The 21,972-nt window shown below is 39.5% G+C and overlaps 1 protein-coding gene across 1 annotated transcript; it reads left to right on the top strand.

Moving 5' to 3' along the window:
* Window positions 1-1,382: 1,382 nt before the first annotated feature.
* Window positions 1,383-14,582, top strand: LOC122171971 (carbonic anhydrase 3-like). The gene is made up of 7 exons (XM_042839915.1): window positions 1,383-1,427; window positions 1,599-1,796; window positions 6,110-6,228; window positions 8,080-8,172; window positions 8,961-9,026; window positions 11,351-11,506; window positions 12,579-14,582. Exons 1-7 carry the CDS (start codon window positions 1,391-1,393, stop codon window positions 12,696-12,698), a joined length of 789 nt encoding a protein of 262 aa, XP_042695849.1. The 5' UTR covers window positions 1,383-1,390; the 3' UTR covers window positions 12,699-14,582.
* The last annotated feature ends 7,390 nt before the right edge of the window (window positions 14,583-21,972 follow it).

The raw sequence follows: 21,972 nt of genomic DNA, 5'->3' as shown, positions 1-21,972 counted from the left end.
TTTGAAAAATCATTGTAGTGTAATTGAACAAAGTCCAAATTCAGTTATTTATTAGCCTAGCAATGTAAGTAAACCATATGTGGAACATTTATCCTCTAGACGTTTGTGGGATGCAAAGTATGATCAAATTAACCTTATCCTCTGTAAATTGAACCTTCTCAAGCTTTTCCCTGTACCCCGTCAGTTCAAGCAGTTTTCAACTTGTGCGGTTTCTAAGGCACAGTTTTAAGTTCAATCTGCTTTCCAGTACTGATGGGCACACAATCAACCTCACTGCAGTTATTGCTGGGAATCTCCATAGTTTGCAAGACCTCTTGGCAGACTCTCAAACCTTTAACTTGAGGGATGCAGTCTGAGGTAGCATTTAGCTTGAGATAGATAGTGATTGCAATAGTGATAACATGGACTGCCGAAGTCATGGGAGATTGTAGCGAAGGTGGCATTTGAAAGAAAAGCTTTGACATTCAACAGAAATGCAGGAAGAAAGCCAACTATCACCACTGTGATCATTAACTCTCCATCATTTGGAAAACAGCTGTTTTCCTAACCAAAATACCAATTGCTAAGTTGCTTGATGTGACAAATGCTTTCTGTAGAGGCTGAAATATCTGGCTGTGGCTGTTTCCTCCAACACCTGGCCATGTTCTGCAATAGATTCAGACTGAATTTCAGCAGTTCAGCCTCAAACGCACTCCTTATTGCTAGATGTCAGCAGATGACACAGTTGCAGGGAATGGAGGACCCATGTTCTGTGCTGCAGCCTTTGGCAGAATGCAGGATGAATGGTCAGCAAGTGTGTGTGGTTTTGTACTCATCCAGTGCAAAGCTCCTTCCGTACGTGAGAAGCAAGTGGAAAAAAGCAAATGGGATTTAACCAAACAGGAAGGAATGGACTTATTCTGTAAGCAACAGAGGCTGACTTTGCATAGCAACATGATTTTGCATTCCAAGACATTTCTAAGACAGCTACAACGTCTTTTCTAGCCGTTGACAGAGGAGTATTTGCAATAACCACTTGAGACGGAACTCTGAAGCGTGCCCAGCCTCATCCACGTGCACTTCCAACCAGTGGCGCTGCCCTCAAACAGGGGAAAATATTCCGCGGGGCAGGGCACGCTGTGAAGGAGAGGACAAAAGGCCGCGTTCCGCATCCATCCCTCCGTCTGGAGCTGCGAGAGGAAGGGAACGACCCCGGGGAAGCCGAGTCGCCCCTGCCCGCCCCCAGCCCTGCCCTCCTCGCAGCCTCCCACCGCCCCCAGCCCACTCCAGCCCACCTCTCAGGGCGGGACGTGGGGCGGCGGCGGGCTATAAAAAGCTTCTGGGGAGAAAGAGACGGGAGCGCCGTGTCGCTGGAGCCGCGGGGGTGAGGGGCGGGACGGGCAGCGGCAGCATGGCTCAGTCCGTGTGGGGCTACGACAGCGAGAACGGTGAGAGGGAGCGCGGGGCAGCGCGGCCCGGGCTGGTTTTGCGGTGGGCAGGGCTCGGGGTCTGCTGTCCTCGTTCAGAATGAAATGCCCGGGTGAAATGGGGAGCCCCTGGGGGCTGGGGGTCGCAGCCCGGCCGGAGGCGTTGGTGAACATCCCTTGCCTTTCCACCAGGACCTGAGCACTGGCATCAGAACTACCCCATGGCCAAAGGACAGAAGCAGTCGCCCATCGAGATCAACAGCAAAGATGTGCGGCACGACTCTTCTCTTGCTTCTTGGTATGCCAGTTACGATCCCGGGGCGGCTAAAACCATCCTGAACAACGGGCGGACCTGCAGGGTTGTCTTTGATGACAGTTTTGATAGATCAGGTCAGCTTCTGTTTTGCCTTTGGGGGGTGATTAGGAATGAAGGCTCACAAAGCGCTTGGAATCAAAGCATCCCACAACAGCTAGCCCACACAAATGAAGACTTTTGTGTAGGCAAGGGAGGTGGTCCCAGCACTTATTTTGGTGTGTCCTGCCATTTTTATGTTGTGCAAACAGGTTGGGCAAGGGGCTGTAGCTGCACAGATGGCTCTTAGCAGATCTAGTGGGGTAGGCTCTTAGCAGCAGCCAGCATTACTGCTAACTTTTCCCTATGTAACATTCAGCATGGACAGTCCTCAGATGTTGTGTAAGGTGAGAGAATTTCATCCAGAAGTATTTCATGCACTGGCTTAGACACTTTGTAAACAAAAGGCTCATACATTGCCATAGACTTTGACCTTGATTTCTTCTGTTTGGTTCAAACCCTCACAGTCAGGTTGATGATTGCTCTGTTCAGCCATTTCAGATTCTGAGATTTTCAGCGTCCCAGTGTATTTGAGCACTTGGACACTGTGTTTATTCTTTTTCAGAAAGACATCCCATCTATATTCATGTTCTTCTACATGCTTGACATCATCTTCAGTTTCCTCTGGCTATTTTTTCTACTTCTGACAGTATCTTTACTGTTTTACCACTAAATCACAAAAATTAGCCTTTTAATCTGGAACTTCTCTTGGCAAAAGTCACCTATAACATTTTGGTCTGACCAGCTGTCCAAAACTGTGGTTTTACTGACTGTTCCAGATAGGAGAAATGGATGTGGTTAAATCACAAATGCAGTTGCCATTACCTATAAGAATCTGCAGAGAGGTATTTGCTTGAATGCAAAAGGAAGCAACAACTTCTTACAGCATCTCTTGCTGTTTATGGCCTTTTCTTGTTGCTCTGCTCTTTCTGTCACTAACTGTCATTGCACAATGTGTGCAAACACTTCTGTTCCATCTCATGCATACATCCAGTTTGGATGTCGCTCTGGGCAGCCTGGTCTAGTGGTTGGTTGATCATGCCTGTGGCAAGGAGTTGAAGCTAGATGACCTTTCTGGCCCTTTCCAACCCATTCTATGGCCATTCAGGCCATTCTACGATTCTGTGCTGCCTCTTCCTGCATCAAAAGTCCTGAACCCAGAGTTTAGACTTCTCAAGATAGGAAGTGCTTTTAAACCCTTCTCTTCAAATTCAGCCTTTTCAGTCTGTAAAAACTCCAGTGCAAATGTTCTGATTCTAATGCAGTAACAGCTTAACATCAGGGGAGGCTTAATATCGCATATTTTTATATAATATATAGAATGGTGTTTTTGCAATATATGTAAACTGCATGAATGAGAAGAATATAATCTGAAATCAGGTATAACTGTTATTTTTCATAAAATAAAGCAGATGAACAGAGCTCAAAGCCTGCAGTGCCTGTTTAAGCAAAATGCCATAGGCGTTTGTAGAATTTGTAACAGTGTGAAATGCAGGGCTACATCTGTATGTTCAGAAGGAAGCAACTGAATGCAGTTAAATGAAATTAGAGTTGTCATCAGACTTCAGTCACCAACAGAGTGCTATGAAAGCATTACTCCTTCTTCAAGTTTGCTGCATGCAAACAATATGCCTTTATGAGCACAATCATCTACTTTGAGCAGCAGCTCCAAAACTATTCAACAAGCTCTGGAAGTGTTCAGATTCTTTTAACTCAGACTTTGACATTTGATTTGATTCTTTTCCCTGTACTTTGCAGAAGTCTGAAAAGCTATGAAGTGGCATTGTTATTTGATTGAGAGATCAGCCTTGCATCTCTGAAGTTAGACAGTTCAGAGCTAGATTCCAGAGCTGCATCAGTACTTAATTCTGAATACAAAACAGACAGCAACAGTCAAAGTGAAATATGAATTCACAGTGCCATATAATTTGAAGACATCTCAAGAGAATGCAGTATTGATCAGGCAAGAAGAAAAACAGCCATACTTACAGAAAACAGTTACTCTCTGTTGTATTTTTTCTGTATCAGCTTTGATGGCATTTGTATTGGAAACCTGTTGTTAGTAAGCTATATAATTAATGCCATACATCTGCAGTATTTTGAAAGGTTACAATCACTTGTTGTTTATTCTGATGAGCTCATTGTTTCCTGGACTGTTTCCTCTATTTACCATTACAGCTATCTGCTATTGTTCCACATTTCATGGATAGTATCCAAAATATTTAGGACACTAAACCATCTCTTGGTCATGTATTTTTGCAGTGCTGTAATATTCACTACTGATGTTTCTATACAGAGGCTTCAGGTCAATAATAAATTACGCTTTTGTTATAGAATACTTTTTCACAAAGATTGTATAAAATCAATACCGCGGCACAAAGCCTGTGATGAAGTAAACTGATTATGAAGCTATTCAGATGATTCTGCTCTGTCTTTGCAGATTCCTAAAAGCGGAAATATTTAGGAGGCTGTTCAAGGAAGTGTTGCCCAGGGAACTGTTTTGGAGAAAGTCCCTGATTTGGTCAAGAAGGGCGCAGCCCTTGGTGTAGTCCTTCCTGCCCATCCTGTAAATCGTCTTCCCTCCATTCCCTTCCTTCCCTATTATCTCTGTTCTTTTGGACGCCCAGTTCACACATTCGTTACCTGCTACTGTTAGTAACTTTCTGCAGGCTACTGCAGAAAGTCCTTTCCTGGAGGTTTATCTGCTTGGAATCAAATACAGTGTTTGACAGCTCTAAAGAACCACAGGAAAAGTGATTGCGAAAACACATATTACCTTCTTCTGTTGACTTCCATGATGGCAACAGCTGAGCTCAGTAGGCACAAGTCTATTTTTGTCTTATCTAATGGGAAAATCTTGCATGTTGAAAAGATTTATGTCAGAGAGATCTGCAGACCATTGTGAAGTGCTGTTTCCATGTGCTGCACAGTATCTGAGCTCTGGAACGGGCCATTTGTAAGAAGCCACTGCTAAATAAGTTTCTAACTCTGGTATTGATTTAGCTTGTAAATGTAGGTTGAGCGCCCGAATTCAGCTCCTGAAGGAAAATTCCTGCCTTGCATTGATTCCAGTGTATGGCAAGCAAGTACTTTTAAGAATCTGAGCCATGGAATTTAAGCCCTGTTTTTCCTGTGTTCAAAAACGAAGCAAGAAGAATATCTTGTGATATATTACATCTTTCACTGAAGGTTCTCTACAATAATTAGTAAGTTACGAGAATTTATGTATTAACAAACTCAAAATTTAAGAGGAGTATGTGCCTGAAACTCTAAGCAGTGCTTTGTTTCTGCCCTCCATACTCTGTCATTGGCTGGGACACATGCCAACTAAAAAGAGAAACTGCAAAGTCAAAGCTTTTGGTCCGTGCTTAGCACATCTGTACGTATTCCAACACATGATACCAAAAATAAATTTGACACTATTGGATGCAGGAGATTTTAAATATGTTAACTTTGAACTTCAAATCTATTGTTAGAAGTTCAAACTTGAATGCAATTTAAGCAAGGTCTTCTGGCACTGCTGGTGTGAGCAGCATTATCAGCTTTCTGTGTAAGGAAACACATTTAATTCCTGTCTTAGGTAATGAAGGAAAAATACATTTGAGAGCTTATCCTATAAGCAGTCCCTACTCAAAGAAATCCCCAAGCTGAAAGAGCAGATGTGTTTTGAAAGTCAGAGTTTATGTCAATTGCTGATATGTGGCAAGCATTATTTGCCTAAGAACATTAGAAAAGGTAGTTTCTTAATTTATTTCTTTGATGTTTATGTCAATTGCAGACTAACGGTATTGCTTGCTCAAGAATACTTTTCTAATTCATGTAAGCTCAACTTTCTTCTCATCCCTCACTTACAAAAAAAAAAAAAGTATTATTTTCCTAGAAGCATCCAAATATGCTGTTAGCATAGTTTGAAATAACTGAACTTTAACAAGTATGAGGGTCTTACACTGTAGGTGTGTTTCACAGCACTTTTGGATTCGATTCAAAGTTCTATCTGAACCATTTTACTACAGGCCATTTTCTTGAAAAGAAACAGCTGTGAATAGCATCTTTCTCCTTCTACATCAGGAACTGTAAGATACTTGCCAGAGGAAAGGGGGTTGTTGGGCAGCTAAGTTTTGATTCTGTGCTTGTTGAATGGCAGCATGTACAGTTCTCAATTCAAATAGCACTCATTTTGAGTTACACAGAACTCAGCTCGCTCTTACACAGTGGTGAGTATTGTGGCTTCTGCTGCGACCAGCTGGATTTACATGAGGTGCTGCAAACCTGTAAGGTACAGGGTCCCCATTTGGTAAATGTGTGTGTGCCCGTGTTGTAGGCTAGCTCTGATGCAGGTTATCACTTGCAGTGCTGAGAGGTGGGCCGCTCACAGGAGCCTACAGGCTGCGACAGCTGCACTTGCACTGGGGTTCTGCTGATGACCACGGCTCTGAGCATGTTATAGATGGGGTGAAATATGCAGCAGAGGTAGGAGTTACTTTTAATAGTAGTGTTCAGCACTAACTGGAATTTGATCGTGCATCTGAGTGGATTAACAGATTAACCATTCTCCCTTACACAACTATCCTTTTTTTTTCTCTAAAATCTGCTTGCTTTATAATTTGTCCATGAAACTTAGGAATATTTATCGTTGTGCAATGGTATATGTTGTATCTGACAACGAACATATCTTTGCACATGCATACTAACATGACCATTTGATTCATTGAGAAAGAGGTTTTTGGTTTTTTTTTAATTTCTGTAGAATGTTTTAAAAATATTTGACACAAAGTGATACATTATTTCCAAATAAAAAACACTTTTTTTTTTTTCTTTTTTTTTTTTTTTTTTTTTTTTTTTTTTTTTTTTTTTGCTGTTAGTAATTTCTACTATAATTCAAACTACTAAGTTAGTTTCAGGAGGCATTACTAATGACCAGAAAAACTGGCTAAAAGTACATTTTGATAAGCTGATGTTTAAAATTACATCTACTTTAAAGCTGATTTGGAGTGGTAGAGTACCTTCTATTTCCTAAAAACTCTTTAAAAACTCTGTGTCTATTTTCAGGAAATGAAGAGAAAAGATACTTGGGTTGTTTCTTACAATATATAAACAACCTTGCCACTACTGTCCAAAGTTGCTAAAATTAATGATTGTTTTAGGTCCTGAAGACTTCTTCAGTTAATAAATATGAATGAATTCATTAGTGGTGCTAGTGAATTACAAGCAAGTATTACCTTCTTTGTCCATCTCATCAGAGAATAGGCTAACAATATGTTCACAAAAAAAGACTGCAGTAATGATTTCCTACCATAAATAACTCATCCTGTAGATGCAGAGCTTTCAGGGGCTCTGCGCACCAGTTATAGGAGAAGGTTCTGGCAGATATTTTACAGGATCAGTGTGCATAGACATTGCTGAGATGACTGTCAGTGCTGTTTCTTGCTGTTTTCTCTTTTCCTCTATTCCTCAGCCACAGTCAAACTGCGTTAGTATTCAACTTTCTGTGGCTGACTAAACAAGTTCTACTTCCTCGAATTGAGACAAGAGAAGGATGCCTGGGAAGTATAGAAATATGGACAGAATGTGGCCAAAGATGTATGGCTACTCTACCTTTATCCTTAGCAATTATATCTTTATTCTCAAGGGAAAAGAGACAGCATTACATACTCTTTATTTTGTTGCTATTAGAGAAATAAAATACTGTGCTTAAAGAAAACTGCTAAAGATTTGCGTTCAGGATATGCACCAAAATCTGACTGGTTAGTATGGTATTAAGTTCCAGACATTACTTATTTTGTGATTCCTGAGGCACCAGAGATTTTTCTGGAAGGAGATACAGAACTTGACATGTATGATGAAAGTAGAAATGAGAAAGAAATGCCAAGTTAGAATCTCGATTGCTCTCCATTATGGTGTGCAGAGAGTAGTAAGAAATGCAAAGCAGTATCAAATGTACTGGATAGAACCCAGTGCAAATCCTTGAGGTGATGTCTGCATAAGCTGAAGGTCTAAAAATCTGCCTGTGTGAAATGCATGTCAGTAGGTGTTTGACACACTGCATGTGTGCATGTCACATGCTTAGGTTGAACTGTTTGTAGCTGGATTGAACGATGAATTTTTAAAAGGTATTTCCTTTTCTTTATGCTTCAGTTAAATACAAAATGATGTTTATAGAAAGTGTGAGCACATGGACACATAGGGAGATACATTTTCATGTCCCTTCCTTTACTTTCTGTGTACTGGAAACTTTTCTTAATATAATGTAAGGTTCATTAATGCAAGACTGCTCTGTTGGCAATTTTTTGCATTTACAACTGAAGTGTTATTGATTTTTAGTTACATCTGGTACACTGGAATCCAAAACACGGCAATTTTGCTGGAGCTTTGAAACAACCTGATGGTGTGGCTGTTGTGGGTGTTTTTCTGAAAGTAAGTGACAAATATTCAGTTTTTGTATATTTTCTGTATTTTCCATCTTTTACTATTATTTTTCCCTGAACTTCATTATTTTACAGGAAAACATTGTAAGTGATACACAGGCTGGTCACGTATGTCCTTGGGCCCTTCAGATTCCATGCCCTCTTACATTCAGAGCAAACTTCAGATGTCATCCATGACACTAGTGGCACAGTACTGAATGAGGTAGACACAACTTAGGGCACTTGCTGACTTTGTCCCTGATTGCTGCTCAGCTCTGTGCTCTGATTTGTACTGAGTGAGGAGCACCTGTCAGCAAGATTATGTTGATTGATTCATTTCCTTGGTCTCCTGCTGGTCCTTACATGAGTTGGGAGCACTCCAAAAGACTTGGTAATTGAAAGAATTGATGGTAAAAGGAGTTCATTAAATATTTTAACCTTGACATACAGCAGGTTAATAAGAATAATACAATACAGATGTTTTAAAATTGATTTTGTTTATAAACTTGGAAGGAAGAAGAAGGAAGGAATAGGAAGGAAGGAATTATCTCCTGAATAACCAAATTTTATCTGTTTTTGGAAAAAGACATGGCAATAAAATCATGTCTTTCGCATACTATCTTCATTCTTCTCAGATGCAGAGCTACATCAATGCTTTTGGAGGTGTGTAATGTCATGAACATAAGCAATAGAGTGACCCCAGAATAGGTCTTACATCAAATCTGATGTGACTGCAGATGTGCTGTGGAATATTCTGTGTCAGCAGAAAAAATGCAGTACTTCTGCTTTGCATTACAGGTTGGAAAAACTCCTAAACCAGAAATGAAGAGAATTCTTGAAGAAATTGACAAGATAAAGACCAAGGTATCAAAACAATATGTTGTATTATAAAGTAGTTGGAAAGCAACAGAAGCAGAAATTAGAAATTGAGATCCACTCCTTTTTGTGTTCTAGTACCTGACATTAGCACTAGAGGTGATAGATTGGACTTTGAAGTAGGACACTTTATTTTACTTCAGTAATCATGTAACTCTTCACTTATGTTATTATTCCTGTTGTTGTAGAGGATGTTTTTCAATCCTTGCAGGTGCTGTTGGTCTAGAATAAATAGATGCATACCTAAGGACAGAAGTATTTACATATGTGAAACTACAGAAGAGAGTTCTTTACAGAGAAAAATCATCACCAATTCTATTGTTACTTGACATGATTATATGCTATAAACCTAACTCCTAGGTACACAGTGGCATTGTCCTTCATGATAAGCATCGTTATTCCAATGATGCTAAAAAAGAAACTCTTATTTTATCTGATTTTGACTACAACACCAGATCACTAGGACTCAGTTTTACAAAGTTTACACACATTTTCTTCCAAGTTTAGAAGAATATTTTGCCTTTACTTTAAGCATATATGTAGTGCCACTGACATGCGGATCCAAGTCTGAAATCTGTTATCTACCAACTCCATCTTATTAGTTTTAATTTTTCAGTCTTTTCTTAGTCTTCATATAAAATTCATTTCTTTTTCCTTGAGAATAGAAGGTCATTTTTTTTTTTTTTGCCCTACCCTTTGCTCCTCCTGCTTTGTCTACAAGATCTGTCTTAATATAGTTTCAGCATCCTCATACAGTCCCTATGTCATTTTTTGGCCATTTACATGCAGAAGATTTACATGCCACAGGCGATGAGAAGCACTGTAGCACATAGTGATAACCAGGTGGTAGTGATAAATACTGCCTTACCTTCTGTCCAAGACTGCCTGTCTGGCAGAATTTGTGACTTCTAACAGAAAAACAGATACCCTACAGACATTGTATGTTTTACTTCTGGAAAAAGCAACATTCCAAGAAAAGCAGAGAAAGATGGGTGCGTCTACAATCATCCGCATCTTGCGTTTTATTTCTTAAGGTTTTTTTCCTTCTTATAACATATATTTTACCAAGACTATTGTTAGGACAGGTTAGTAGATGGTATCATCAGTGTACTTATCTTGCAGTGTACTTATCAATTGCTACAACACATTACAAGCAGAGGAGTTTCTTGGACACTGTGCTATATTTACTGAAAAGCACAATTTTGGGGGGGGTGAAGTTATTTGCAAACTTATATTGAATTTGTCAGGAAGACACGTTTGGAGTCTTGATGCTATTCCTACTGCCAGTATTTTATGTGCAATGATGTGTGGAAAAGATTTCAGCTCCTCTGACTATTTTGTATAATTCTTCATGTCTATCTACAGAAGATTGTCATCATAGAAACAGAAATTAGGAAGAATTGGTTTTGCTTTCCTAAATATCAGCAGAAAACAAAATTTTCTCACTTAGTTCTTGTTCCCCTGCAGGGGAAACAAGAAAATCTGATTATACTGCTGTGGAGATATTCTCCTGAGTATCTGCTTTGGTAGGAAAGAAAAACTTTTTTGAGAAATGTTGTTTGGAATCGTTCTGGTGATATTGATCTGTAGTGGTAAGGAACTCAGGGCCTTGTACCCCTCCAGGGAATATTTCAGTTTTTTACTTTAAGTGTAACAGTGCCAACAAAAAGATTGAGAGTGTTGCCACAACAGTGTAAGTAGAGCATAATTTGGAAAGGAGTAAGATGCAGATTTGAATTCGTGGAGGTGAGGAAGAATGAATGTTGGGTAAATGCTCAGCCACTGTTCTTTTGGATAAAAATGCTATTACTGGCAGTGCCCCAGTGCTAAAATTTTATAATGTTTATAGAATTGTAGAATTGCTCAGGTTGGAAAAGACCTTAAGGATCATCAAGTCCAACCACAACCTAACGTACTACCCTAATGACCCTCCACAAAATCATGTCCCTGAACACCACATCTAAATGGTTTTTAAACACATTCAGGGATGCTGACTCAACCACCTCCCTGGGAGCCAATTCCAGTACTTTATAACCCCAAATGAATTTTTTGAGGGTGTAGGTAATAGGAAAATACAATAATTGGATATGTTTTGGTCCTGCACAATTCAGATTGTAATTTCTCTTAATTTATTTATGAAGTTAAACAGTTGTTACTAATTTCAGGACTGATACTTGACAAGAAGAAAAGGAGGTTGGTCTCTGTCATTTATCTTTACATTTAATTACTTCCTGTATAACATCATTGCTGGTGTTCTTTTAATATGTATATCCCCAGAGTTACTGCAGAGATTTGTTTTTCCTTTCTGTAAGGGGAAAGAGGCTCCTTTTCAGCACTTTGATCCATCAATTCTTTTCCCTAAATCTCGGGATTACTGGACCTACCATGGCTCATTTACGACACCCCCCTGTGAAGAGTGCATCACCTGGATTCTCTTGAGGGAGCCCATTGAAGTCAGCCCAGACCAGGTAAATTCCAACTAGTTCTGCTAACCCATTTACCAGTTCTCAGTAGTCTCAAACCATGTCAGTGTGATGGTTTGCCAGCCATATTGCCTTGCATTTTTTGACAAGGAAAAGCTGAAGGCTGTGAGAAATGGCCTGCTAAAAGAATTGAGCTGAATCAAACTGTGAAACTGACCTTGAGAATCAGAAGACAGAGAATGCTAAAGAAAAAAACAAAAGTAAACATTTAGAATAAGATTACTCTTATGCAAGGATGTTGTCCTTTAATTTGAGGCTATTCAGATTTACAGTCTGGATTATTTGTTTGTATTCTGTAAAGGTGGAATAATGAAAAGGTAGCTCTTGTGCTGATCTGACAGATGTATTCAGTCTAGCTAATTTTTTTATTCAACAGATGTGCAAATTGATGTTAGTAAGATGATTTGTAATTCAGGAATCCTGCTATCAGGATTCTAGATTGACCTCAGGAGTTGGCGTGACTATTATGGAAGTAAGACTCAAGTTCCATAGATGCTATTGTGAGAGAGTTTGTGTGCTGAAAATACAAATAACAAAATATTTAAAGCATTCTTGTTTTCTCACATGGATGCAACATGTTTTACACTCTCGTACTTTGTGAATAAAATATGTAGTAAGCCTGAAATTTCAGATTAATAATCCATTTGGCATACATTTCTCTGCCCTTCCCCTCAAAAAACAACTTTTGCAGACCAGCTATTGCATCCTCCTTCATCCTGTGCATCCTCCACAAGTGATCTGACTGAAGTTCAATTCCAGTAGGGCCACAAGAAGCCCCTACTCTTCTTTCACGTTGTGAGTGTGGCTCAGGACAAAATCCAAAGAATCCCAGGCAAGGATCAAATGATCTGTTGTTCTTCAGGTGTGTGGATGAAGACTGTAAAAATCCACAGAAACCATGGTAGCTGGTGGGCTGCAGAGATCTCTACCAGTGGTCTTTACCAGCAATTTTAGTGACCATATAAAAAAATTCCTCTTCTCCTTCAGTTTGTTCTAGGCATCAAGGTGCAGTTTCCAGATGAATTCACATGGATGCTTTACCTTTTCTTCCTTGCAGATGGCGAGGCTCCGTAGCCTTTCCAAGAATGGTGAGAACGAGCCCATGTGTCCACTGGTTGATAACTGGCGCCCACTTCAGCCTGTGAATGGCAGGATTGTGAGAGCCTCGTTCAAGTAAAGCCCTGTGGAACCCGAGTGAGAAAATCCCTGCATCTTAAAGCATAGTTAGTTTTTGTCCTCTACTGGATAAAGATCTGTGTTTCTCAGCTTAAAATTCTGAGTGCTAAAACTGAATCTGTCTCTTAAATCAGAAAAAATACTCAATGCAAATGCAATTACTAACCTTGAGGAGGAAATGTGAGATACATGTGTTCCTTGACCACAAGTGATTTAGCATTTGTGATAGTGTCACTTCTCTGCCATGTGGTCTTGGAAAAAGTGGGCTCAGTATCAATATTTCAAACGGATTTCAAAGGAAATGTCACGGAGGCAAAAAAGTGAACCAGCACTTCAGGAAAGCAGAAGTAGCAGCTGGATCAAACAGTACACGAACAGGTTTTAAAATGCCCCCTCCCTACAACATCCATTGTAGAGATCTTCCTCAGATATCCCGTCTCCAGTGTGAACATCCAAAGAATAAATTCCTGTTTAACATACCACATTTTTATCTTCCCTCTCTTGTTCACTGTTTGTTACCCAGGAATAGTATTCTCGGAATGCAAGTAGGCATATTCAGCTTTTGCAAGAAGAAAAAAGATACCTTGCTGTTATTATAGCATTTGCTGTCTTTGCCATGTTCTGCTGCTGCCTATTGATCTTTCCTTGTTTCACTGCTACTGTTAATTCACCCATCCAGCCACAGCACTGCTGTTGTCGTGCTGCTAGGATAGCAATTTTAGGTTTGCTAAGAGGGAAGAGCCTTACTGCTGCTGTTCTGCTAGTATGTGTCCAGACGATGCATTTTTGCCTTTGATGCTCTGCTTTTTGGGGTTTTTTTTGGCATCTTAGTTTACATATTAATGATTTCACCCTTTAGGGTTTTTATTGCATATGGAGAGAGTCTTTGCTGATGACTCGTGTCATTTGTCTTCCCTACAACTGAAAAATCACTTAAGTGTTTGTTTACTGTACCTTTGCATGGTTGGAGACGATGTGGAATTTGTTTAGATTGCTCACTTTCTAGGGAGACAGTTCAGATGGCACGTATGAAGCTCCTGGATTCTCTGTCTTCCTCCAACTCATCAATAGGCAGCAGAGAGAGTTTTTCTGGAGATACTGCAACAAACATGTTCACAGCAATTTACATAAGTAGTATGTCTATGTTTGAAATAAAGCAGGGACACAAGTGCTAAAATGAGAATTTCCCAGTTATCCTTCACGACTTCACTTTTCTCCTTTGCTAGAAAAAAAGGTTCTCCAACAGCAAAGCAACAAGTAGGCAACATTGGCCAAATTCAGTTATTACCAGCACAATTCAATGAGAATTCAGGAATGAAACTGAATGTGGAGTTTGATCCTTCGTATTTAGAAATTTTGAATTGCTGAATTCCCATTGAGAATTAATATTTCACTTTATTAGAAGATTATTAGAAGATAAACAAGATTTATTAGAATCTTATTTGCTTAGTATAAAGCAATTTTATTTTAAAAACCAAGCAAGCAGAACTAACATATTGATTGAATCCTGTTTACAAATGTTCTGGCATTTGTCAGGTCAGTTTTTGATTTTAGATGTGCAACACGTGGAACAGCATTAATTCTAAGAAACTCTTAGGTCTTTGAACTGTACATCTCAACACAAAAATGTTTCTACAGAAAGCTCATAAGCAACTTTCTGTTTCCTACTGCACTGTCTTACCTGTAATTTTTTTTTTCACATATCCATATGCAGTTGATCTTAGTGTTCAGAAAATTTCTACACAAATAACTGAGACAAGAATTTGAGCCTTTCTACCTTAAAACCTGTTGACTGTGATGTTTTGATTTCTTGTTATTGGAGCAGTAAAACAGGATTAGTTGTCTGCACTCCAAATAACAGCTTTTGTGTCTTCAGAGAACCAATAAATTGACTTACATAAGAAACTGATTTTTTTTTTTTGTTTTATTTCTAATAGTGAATGATGATAGAAAGTAACAAGAACTTACTAGAAAGCCTTGCTACTGTTCTCTTTGATACATATGCTCATATTATAAGGATGGACAGACATTCTAGCAACTACCTTTTCATCTGTTACAACTAGTTTTAATTTCTCAACGTGATTTCTGTAGAACCTATCAATCAGATTCTCAAAAACAGGAGACATGAAGTAGAATGCATTTTACCTCAGAACAAAATCACTTGTTCTATGTTTGCAGGTACAAAAAAGTGTTAGTTGTTTTTTTTTTTTTCTTGCCTGTACACAAATATTACACAAATATAAGATCATAGATTCATGTACGAATATCAATAACTTGAACTTTAATTGTGCATTCTTGCAAGTATGTTGATCACCAAGCTGAATATTTATATCATTTTGAAAGTTCCTGATTCATTTGTACTTTCTTAAGTACATGAAGTAAAACTTATAAAATGAAATGATGTCTTCATTGCCCTGGCGCTGTGCAGTTGCTACCCACACATTAGATGACCTTTATTTGCATGTTTCCTCTGCTGCTTTTTGACTGGCAGAATAGATAGAGATGTATCAACTATTGCAAAGCAACTGTGGTTCAAACAGCAAACGTGTTTTTATGTATAGGCACAGAGGAAAACCTGTCTGAAATTTAGACTATTCCTCCTTGCATCTGCTCTTACTCCATTCTTGAATTTATTGCTACTGAAGATTGTCAACATCATTGCAAATGTGCTTTAGACTTTGTCATGTAAAACATGCATAGTTTTGTTCCACTACATTTCTTGCATTCACGAACAGTATTGGTACTGATAGCGTCAATAACAAAATAGTAATGTTTTGCTACCTCATCTATTTTAAACAAAGGAAAAAAGCCTCTGGGCACCAATGAGATAAATAAATTGTGAAAATTCTCCTAATCAGTGTGGTGCACTAAATCCTTCATTACTTTTATGCATACAATGCATATATTAGTTTCAGCAGGGCAGGCAAATGATTTAAATAAATTACCATCTCAGGTTTTGACAGACGAAACTCTTGCAGCTTCTCACACATCACATAAGCAAATACTAGAGAATGAGAAGCTTACTCCTACCATTTCAAAGCTTTTTCTTATTGACTGAAGTAATTTCCCACTAGCTGTGATCATTTTTTAGTCAGTTGTTCATAAATGAGCTGTAAATTCCTGCTGTGACCCTAAGTATACAAGCAGTTATGGTTATGTGTTTCTACTGCAAAATGAAAAGAATATAGATTATTTTTACTGAATCTCAAGGAGAGATTCCCACATGTGCTTGCTGCTGTTTATCATCTGAATAATTAGAGTCTAAAAAAGTTAATTTTGTCAGTGAGCCTAGCAAAATAAAATGTTTCTCCCAAAGTCTTTTGTCCACAGCAAGTGAAGCTACATAGTGTGTGTTCCACCTCATCTATCTGCCTTTCTTCTGCATTTATTCAGATCCCTGTAGTGCACATGAAAGCAGATAAACTACCTTCCATGAGGTGAGAGGTTGCACACAGGTTTGGGTAACAGTCTATTTAGTGTGAGCTGCACTGCAGTGAGTACTTATATATAGGCTTATTCCTTAGCACAGTAATTTGCATGCTTACATTTCCTGTGAAAAAGAAGTAAGTTATATAATCATTGCAGAACAGGAAAGCCTGTCTACTGTAACTGGTTTGTAGGAATGTTCTTGTGAAGCATCCAGCAATTGCCTCTTATATTGATTCACTGTGTGTTCAAGACTGCAGGACCTACCTCAGAAGAGAGCAACCAAGATGCAGGTGTTGGGAACTGGAACAAGTAAGGTCTCCTACCTCTCTTTTCCTTAAAAAGCACCACTAAAAAACTCTGAACCCCTGAAGTGAAGCTTATAAGGTAGAAAAACTAATTTTCTTAAAATAAACAAAATGATACCTCAAGTATCTCAAATCAGAACAGTGTCCCTCTTAGGAAGGTATTTTCCTTCATGTTTGCCCTCTGTCCAGGAATGTCTATCTGATACAGTAAGTTGCCATAAATGCCAATCAGCCCCATGTTTCTCCTTTGGAAGCCTCATCCCTTTGTCACACCTGATGCCTTCTGCAGAGCAGGCCACCTGGATGCTGAAGTTCCTTTGGGAGGCTGCCAGCTGCCCTCCACAGATGCTTCCCGTGTCAGGACTCACCGTAAAGCAGTATTATCTCTTCCACCCACAGACAGCATGGATCAGCTGGAGCAAGTAAAATACACAGTCTCTCTGCCTGCAGACAACCCACCAGAAAAGATGCGGGCATTATGTGAAAACAGTCATTACAGCAGTGCTGAAAAACTCAGAAATGAATGCCAATGCTATCAATACAGAAGCAGTTCTGCCTGTGTTACTACCTAGGTCACTGGGAGGACTCTGGGGACCTTGGTACTATTGTACAAAAAAGAAATAACACTTTATATACATCTCACTTCACAGTTGTGTAAGAGAATGGGGTTTTAGCATTAATGCAGTATCAAATTTATACTCTATTTTTAATCTATATCTCCCATCTATCATCCTATAGCCTGTTTTTCTGAGTATATCTCTCCCTGTAGAACTTAATGCTAACAAATAACCTAGAGGAAGACCAAAATATTGCTGTGTTTTCTTACAATACAATGTATTTCCTTATTGTCATTATTCAGAAGTCCTTTCAAGTTTTCTTTTGTCTAGACTTCCTAATATTTATTTTCCATAGTCCACATGGTGGAGCTAGTTCCTCAACATTCACAATTTCTGATACCACTTGCTAATAACAAGCAACCTGAGTTACAGCACAGTCTAGGCTTCCTCTGCTTCCATAGGAGTAATTAAACAAGCATTGAAGCAAAGGTATTGAACAACAGAGGTGTGGCTTATTCCATGCTAGTCCTATAGAAATTGCTGATCATCTGAGCATAGATACCAGACACCCATGGTATCAGATATATTTTGAACTTTATTTCCTGCGTAAGTCAGTCTTCATTTCCATCACTCCTGCCTTAGTGCTTTCTCAGTGCAGTATCCAAGTGGCTGGTCTTGGTCAAAGCCCTCTGTATGACACTGGAGATCTCCAAAGCCAACACAGAAATAATAGACTGTCTTCTCATCTAACCTCCTACTGAGCACACGCAGCACACAGACCTGCCCACCCAGGCACACAAGTGCATCTATGTTCACATCAGAATAAGGAGATGACATCTTGGGCTATATGCTGCTGTTAGTTCACTCTGTGATTTGATTGATTTGAATACAAAACACCAAAGACTGAAAAAGGGTGAAAGCACCCTTTACTGAGAAATGATTGTGGCTGAGTTTCCTTTACACCCATTGATTTCAAATACTTTAAGAGTACTAATAACTATAATGAATTCTCTCATCTAAATTCACTGTATATCAAAGGGAAGCCAACTACACCAGCAAGTTTGTATCAGCCTGGTTGTTGGCTGGGCTAGGCAAAGTATCACAAATAGAGCAGAAGAGAGCGATCCTTCCATTCTGATCAGCTTTGAGGAGGCTGTACCTGGAGTGCTGTGTTCAGGCCTGGCTACTGCAGTACAAGAGAGACCTGGATATTCCTAGAAGGAGTCCTGCACAGGGCTTCCAAGATGACGAAGGGCTTGGGGTACCTCTTCTGTGAGGAAAGCTGAGAGAGCTGGGGCATTCAGCCTGGAGAAGAGGAGGATCAGGGGGATCTCATCCATGTCCACAAATATCTGAAGGGAGAATTCAAAGAGGACAGAGCCAGGCTTTGTTCAGTGGTGCCCACAGCCAGGACAAACTGGAGCACAGAGGCTCCCTCTGAACACCAGTCAGCACTGCTGTGTTGTGAGGTGCTGGAGCACTGGCACAGACTGTCCAGAGGCTGAGGGGCCTCCTCTTTGAAGATGATGTCCCTGCTGAGCAGGGATTGGGCCAAATGGCCCAGAGGTCTGTCAACCTCAGCCATTTTATGAGTCTTTGTGATTCTGATGGTAGAGTTAAGAGAACAAAAAAGCGATTTCATCACAGTCCCATGTTGCTTCTGTGCCCTATTGGTGACGGTAATATTGGCTGCCTTTAACCATGGTGTTCATTTAGGGACTTTATTTCAGGATTACAATCTTTTGGTGTAATGGCACATAATAGGGACTAGCACTGCATGAATGGAACAGGAAGTTTTCACGCTAAATACTTACTGGTATTCCTTGAACTGTTTCAAGAAGAAAATATATTGCTTGAGTCTAAAAGAAATCTGATCAATATCAGATAAATCCGAATCTACTCTCCTATAGTTTAAAACCATTTTTCCTTGTCCTATCTCTGTCTACCTGGGAGAAAAGTTGAGTTCCTTCCTGAATGTTGTTCATATGACAAACAAAAGATATTTGGTGAAGGTGGTGAACCTCTGCCATGCTAGCCAACGTTGTACACAAGTACAAGTGTTGCACACAAGTACCTGACAGCCTTGTCATGACAGCCCACAGCTGAGCCACAGTGCTCTTTGCTCAGCAGAGGTGCAGGCAGGGCTTTATACCAGTTTTTTTCCTACAGCAGCAAGGTGGCCTCATACACACCTCTGTTCCTTGGCTGTGGAAGAGGTGACAGAAGGAACAGAATTCAGGTAATTAAAAGTCTGCCAATAGAAGTGAAATGGTTTCTGTGAGGAGAGGGAATGGAGATACAGGTAATAGAGTAACGTGGAGAAATTTGGAAAAGCTAAAGAGAAACAATGGTGCATGAGGGAGGCTGTCCCAGCCTCACTTTACTCCCCTCACACACATCACACGTCGCCTGTACTTTGCCTTCAACACTGCTTGTAGTGTTTTGAATATCACTGGCTACAGATATCTCTGTTAAATCATCCTCCTACCTCTTTGAGTCATCCTGAGACAAGATCCTGGTTCTCATCCACAGCTCCTTTTGTGGACCTTCACACAATAGGAAATGCGTAACACTACTTGAAGGATTCTCTAGCCAGAGTTTTGCAAAGTATAGCAGCTATTTACCTACATTACAGAGAGGACAGCTGGATGAAAGTCTGAAAAGAAGTAGCCGGGAGCAATTACCACAGAATCACAAAATCATAGAATATCCTGAGTTGGAAGAGACAAGCAAGGTCCAGCTCTGGGCTCTGCACAGCAGTGCCTGAAATTCAAAACTCTGTCTGAGAGCATTGTCCAAACGCTCCTTGAACTCTAGCAGTTGGGAGCTGTGACCTGGAGAGCCCAGCCAGGGAGATCCAGGGCCTGACTGCCCTCTCAGTGAAGAGCCTCCAACTGATATGCACCACATCAGTTGCTGACCTGAGACACGAACAAGACACATTGCCCTGTATATTACTGAGAGGCTGTTTGACTGTCACTTTCAACCTACATATCCTTTTCTCTCTGCACTTGATGTCTCAATCATCTTTCACAGTTATGATAAATTCTCTACTGAATTTAAAACAAAGACATTTCCATTAAAATTGATATATTTCAGAAATCAGTGATGATTTTTCATTAACACTGCAGATTTCCAACCAGTGAGCTCTAATTTAATAGTTCCACAGTGTTGTGCATTGCCTGTATAATAAATATTCTTTTTGGAGTAAGAGTGTAAACAAGGAATAATTTTTCTTGTCAGACATCATAGAGCAGTGGATGGTATCAATGTCTGCAACATACCTTAATTTATAGCTAAACAAATGCTACTGCCCCATGAATAAACAGATGAAACTTGATTTGTTGCCCAACAGTGTGTAAGATCTATAATTGAAACAGTGATTTCATTGTCTCTGTCAGGAAAGGTAGAGGTGCCAGTTAGAAGCAATTCTTTCCACGTCAAATGCCTTACAGCACTTTGCTAGAATTACCACTGAAAAAATCTGAAAAAGGCATGGAATGAGTGAAATCCAGATAAAGCTGAATATGTGTTCTACCTTTAAGGTAGCAATCAAGTTAGGATTTACATTAAAGAGGAAATGTACAATATTAATTAAAAGTTAAAATAAGTGTTTCTTTACATGGTGTCCATCATCAGACCATTTCAATGCCATTGTAAGAAGCCTTGTAAAATATTTTGAACATTGCAAACCAGAGTTCCTCTATCTGCTTCGTGTGGCCTTAATAAGCCGAAATCATATTTGCCACGGACGCAGATATTATCCTCCTTATCTTGGAGTTGATGGGGAGTGAAGGAATAAGCAAAGAATCTTCCCTACCAGTTCTTTATAAAAGGAACTTCTTGCTGACTCCCCAGTTATGACTTTTTACTCAAGGATATGATCTGAGTTGTACTGAATTTTGCTTTCTGCTGTTTTGTATTTCAATCAATTTGAACTTTCAGTGGTTAATATTGAATAGAAACTGTTTTCTTTTTATTAATAAAAGCAAGCATTACTAGTCATTTTCAGAAACCTGGCAAAATCTGCTGCTTGTGCTAACTTGCTGAGACCCCTGCTGCCCATGTGGAAGCATGGTGTTCACTGGTCACAGATGCTGACTGAAGGGTTACTCATTTTTCAGTATTTCTGCTATTCTCTTGCTCTGCAATTGTCTAAATGCAGAAAAAAAGCAGCACTACAATCAGGTTCTTTACTGTTTTGTTTTTTTCCTGTTGTACTGAAACTTTATTAGGCAGGCATTGATATCCCATCATTCAGAAAAGATTGGTGTGGAACAGTCTTAAAGGCTGTTGTAGGCCATCTAGATCATTCTACTTGCAGAGCACGAACCTGCCAGTTTAACAGTGGATTCATTTGTTAAAATAAATCTTCACATTATAGGACTGTAAAGTCTAATCCGCAATGTATTTTTTCATGAGTAACCTCTTCACTTGGCAAGATTTTCTTGAATAAAGAAAAACTTGTTGAAACTTGTTGCATAGATACACATGAATGAACATACACATATTTTCATGCCAGCAAGGGAACAGAATACTCTATGTGGCAGAAGAGGGGTAGATTAATTCAATTGATGAGTCCACAGAGAGAAAAATCACAACTGGTGAGTAAGCATTGTAGCAAAGGATGGTTATAATCAGCTAGGAGAAGAGAAGCTGTGGAACATCTCCTTGCCTCAGCTTCTGACTCACCATCCGGTCTGACTGCTGCATATAAAATCTCACATGTCAGTGGTTGGAACTGGTGGCAGAAATCAATGAGAACATCCATATCATCTTAAATTAGTACGTGGAGTTTTGCCAGCAGCTCAGATAGATGGGGCACCAAGGTAATACTACCTGCAAAAAGATTTCCTATCTGCTGCTTGTCACCGGGAATCACTATACAATCCGTCTGTTCTGAACATTCAATCTGTTTGCTCAGATTTATTTTTTGATTCTATGTTTTTTCTCATCAGTATATGGACATTCGGATAATACATAA

The sequence above is a fragment of the Centrocercus urophasianus genome, unplaced genomic scaffold (assembly GCF_019232065.1).
Source record: "Centrocercus urophasianus isolate 14NV4802_14NV808 unplaced genomic scaffold, USGS_Curo_1.0 seq_11, whole genome shotgun sequence".
Taxonomy (NCBI): domain Eukaryota; kingdom Metazoa; phylum Chordata; class Aves; order Galliformes; family Phasianidae; genus Centrocercus; species Centrocercus urophasianus.
Note: the sequence above shows the minus strand (reverse complement) of the source record. Positions and strands in the feature narration are given on the sequence as shown.

What these genes read in the sequence shown, in the direction of transcription:
- LOC122171971 (XM_042839915.1), top strand. Translation starts at nt 1,391, where the DNA reads ATGGCTCAGTCCGTGTGGGGCTACGACAGCGAGAACG. An exon ending in GGGTGAAATATGCAGCAGAG is followed by an intron (nt 6,229 to 8,079) that starts GTAGGAGTTACT and finishes ATTGATTTTTAG; the next exon opens with TTACATCTGGTACACTGGAA. An exon ending in TTGACAAGATAAAGACCAAG is followed by an intron (nt 9,027 to 11,350) that starts GTATCAAAACAA and finishes CCTTTCTGTAAG; the next exon opens with GGGAAAGAGGCTCCTTTTCA.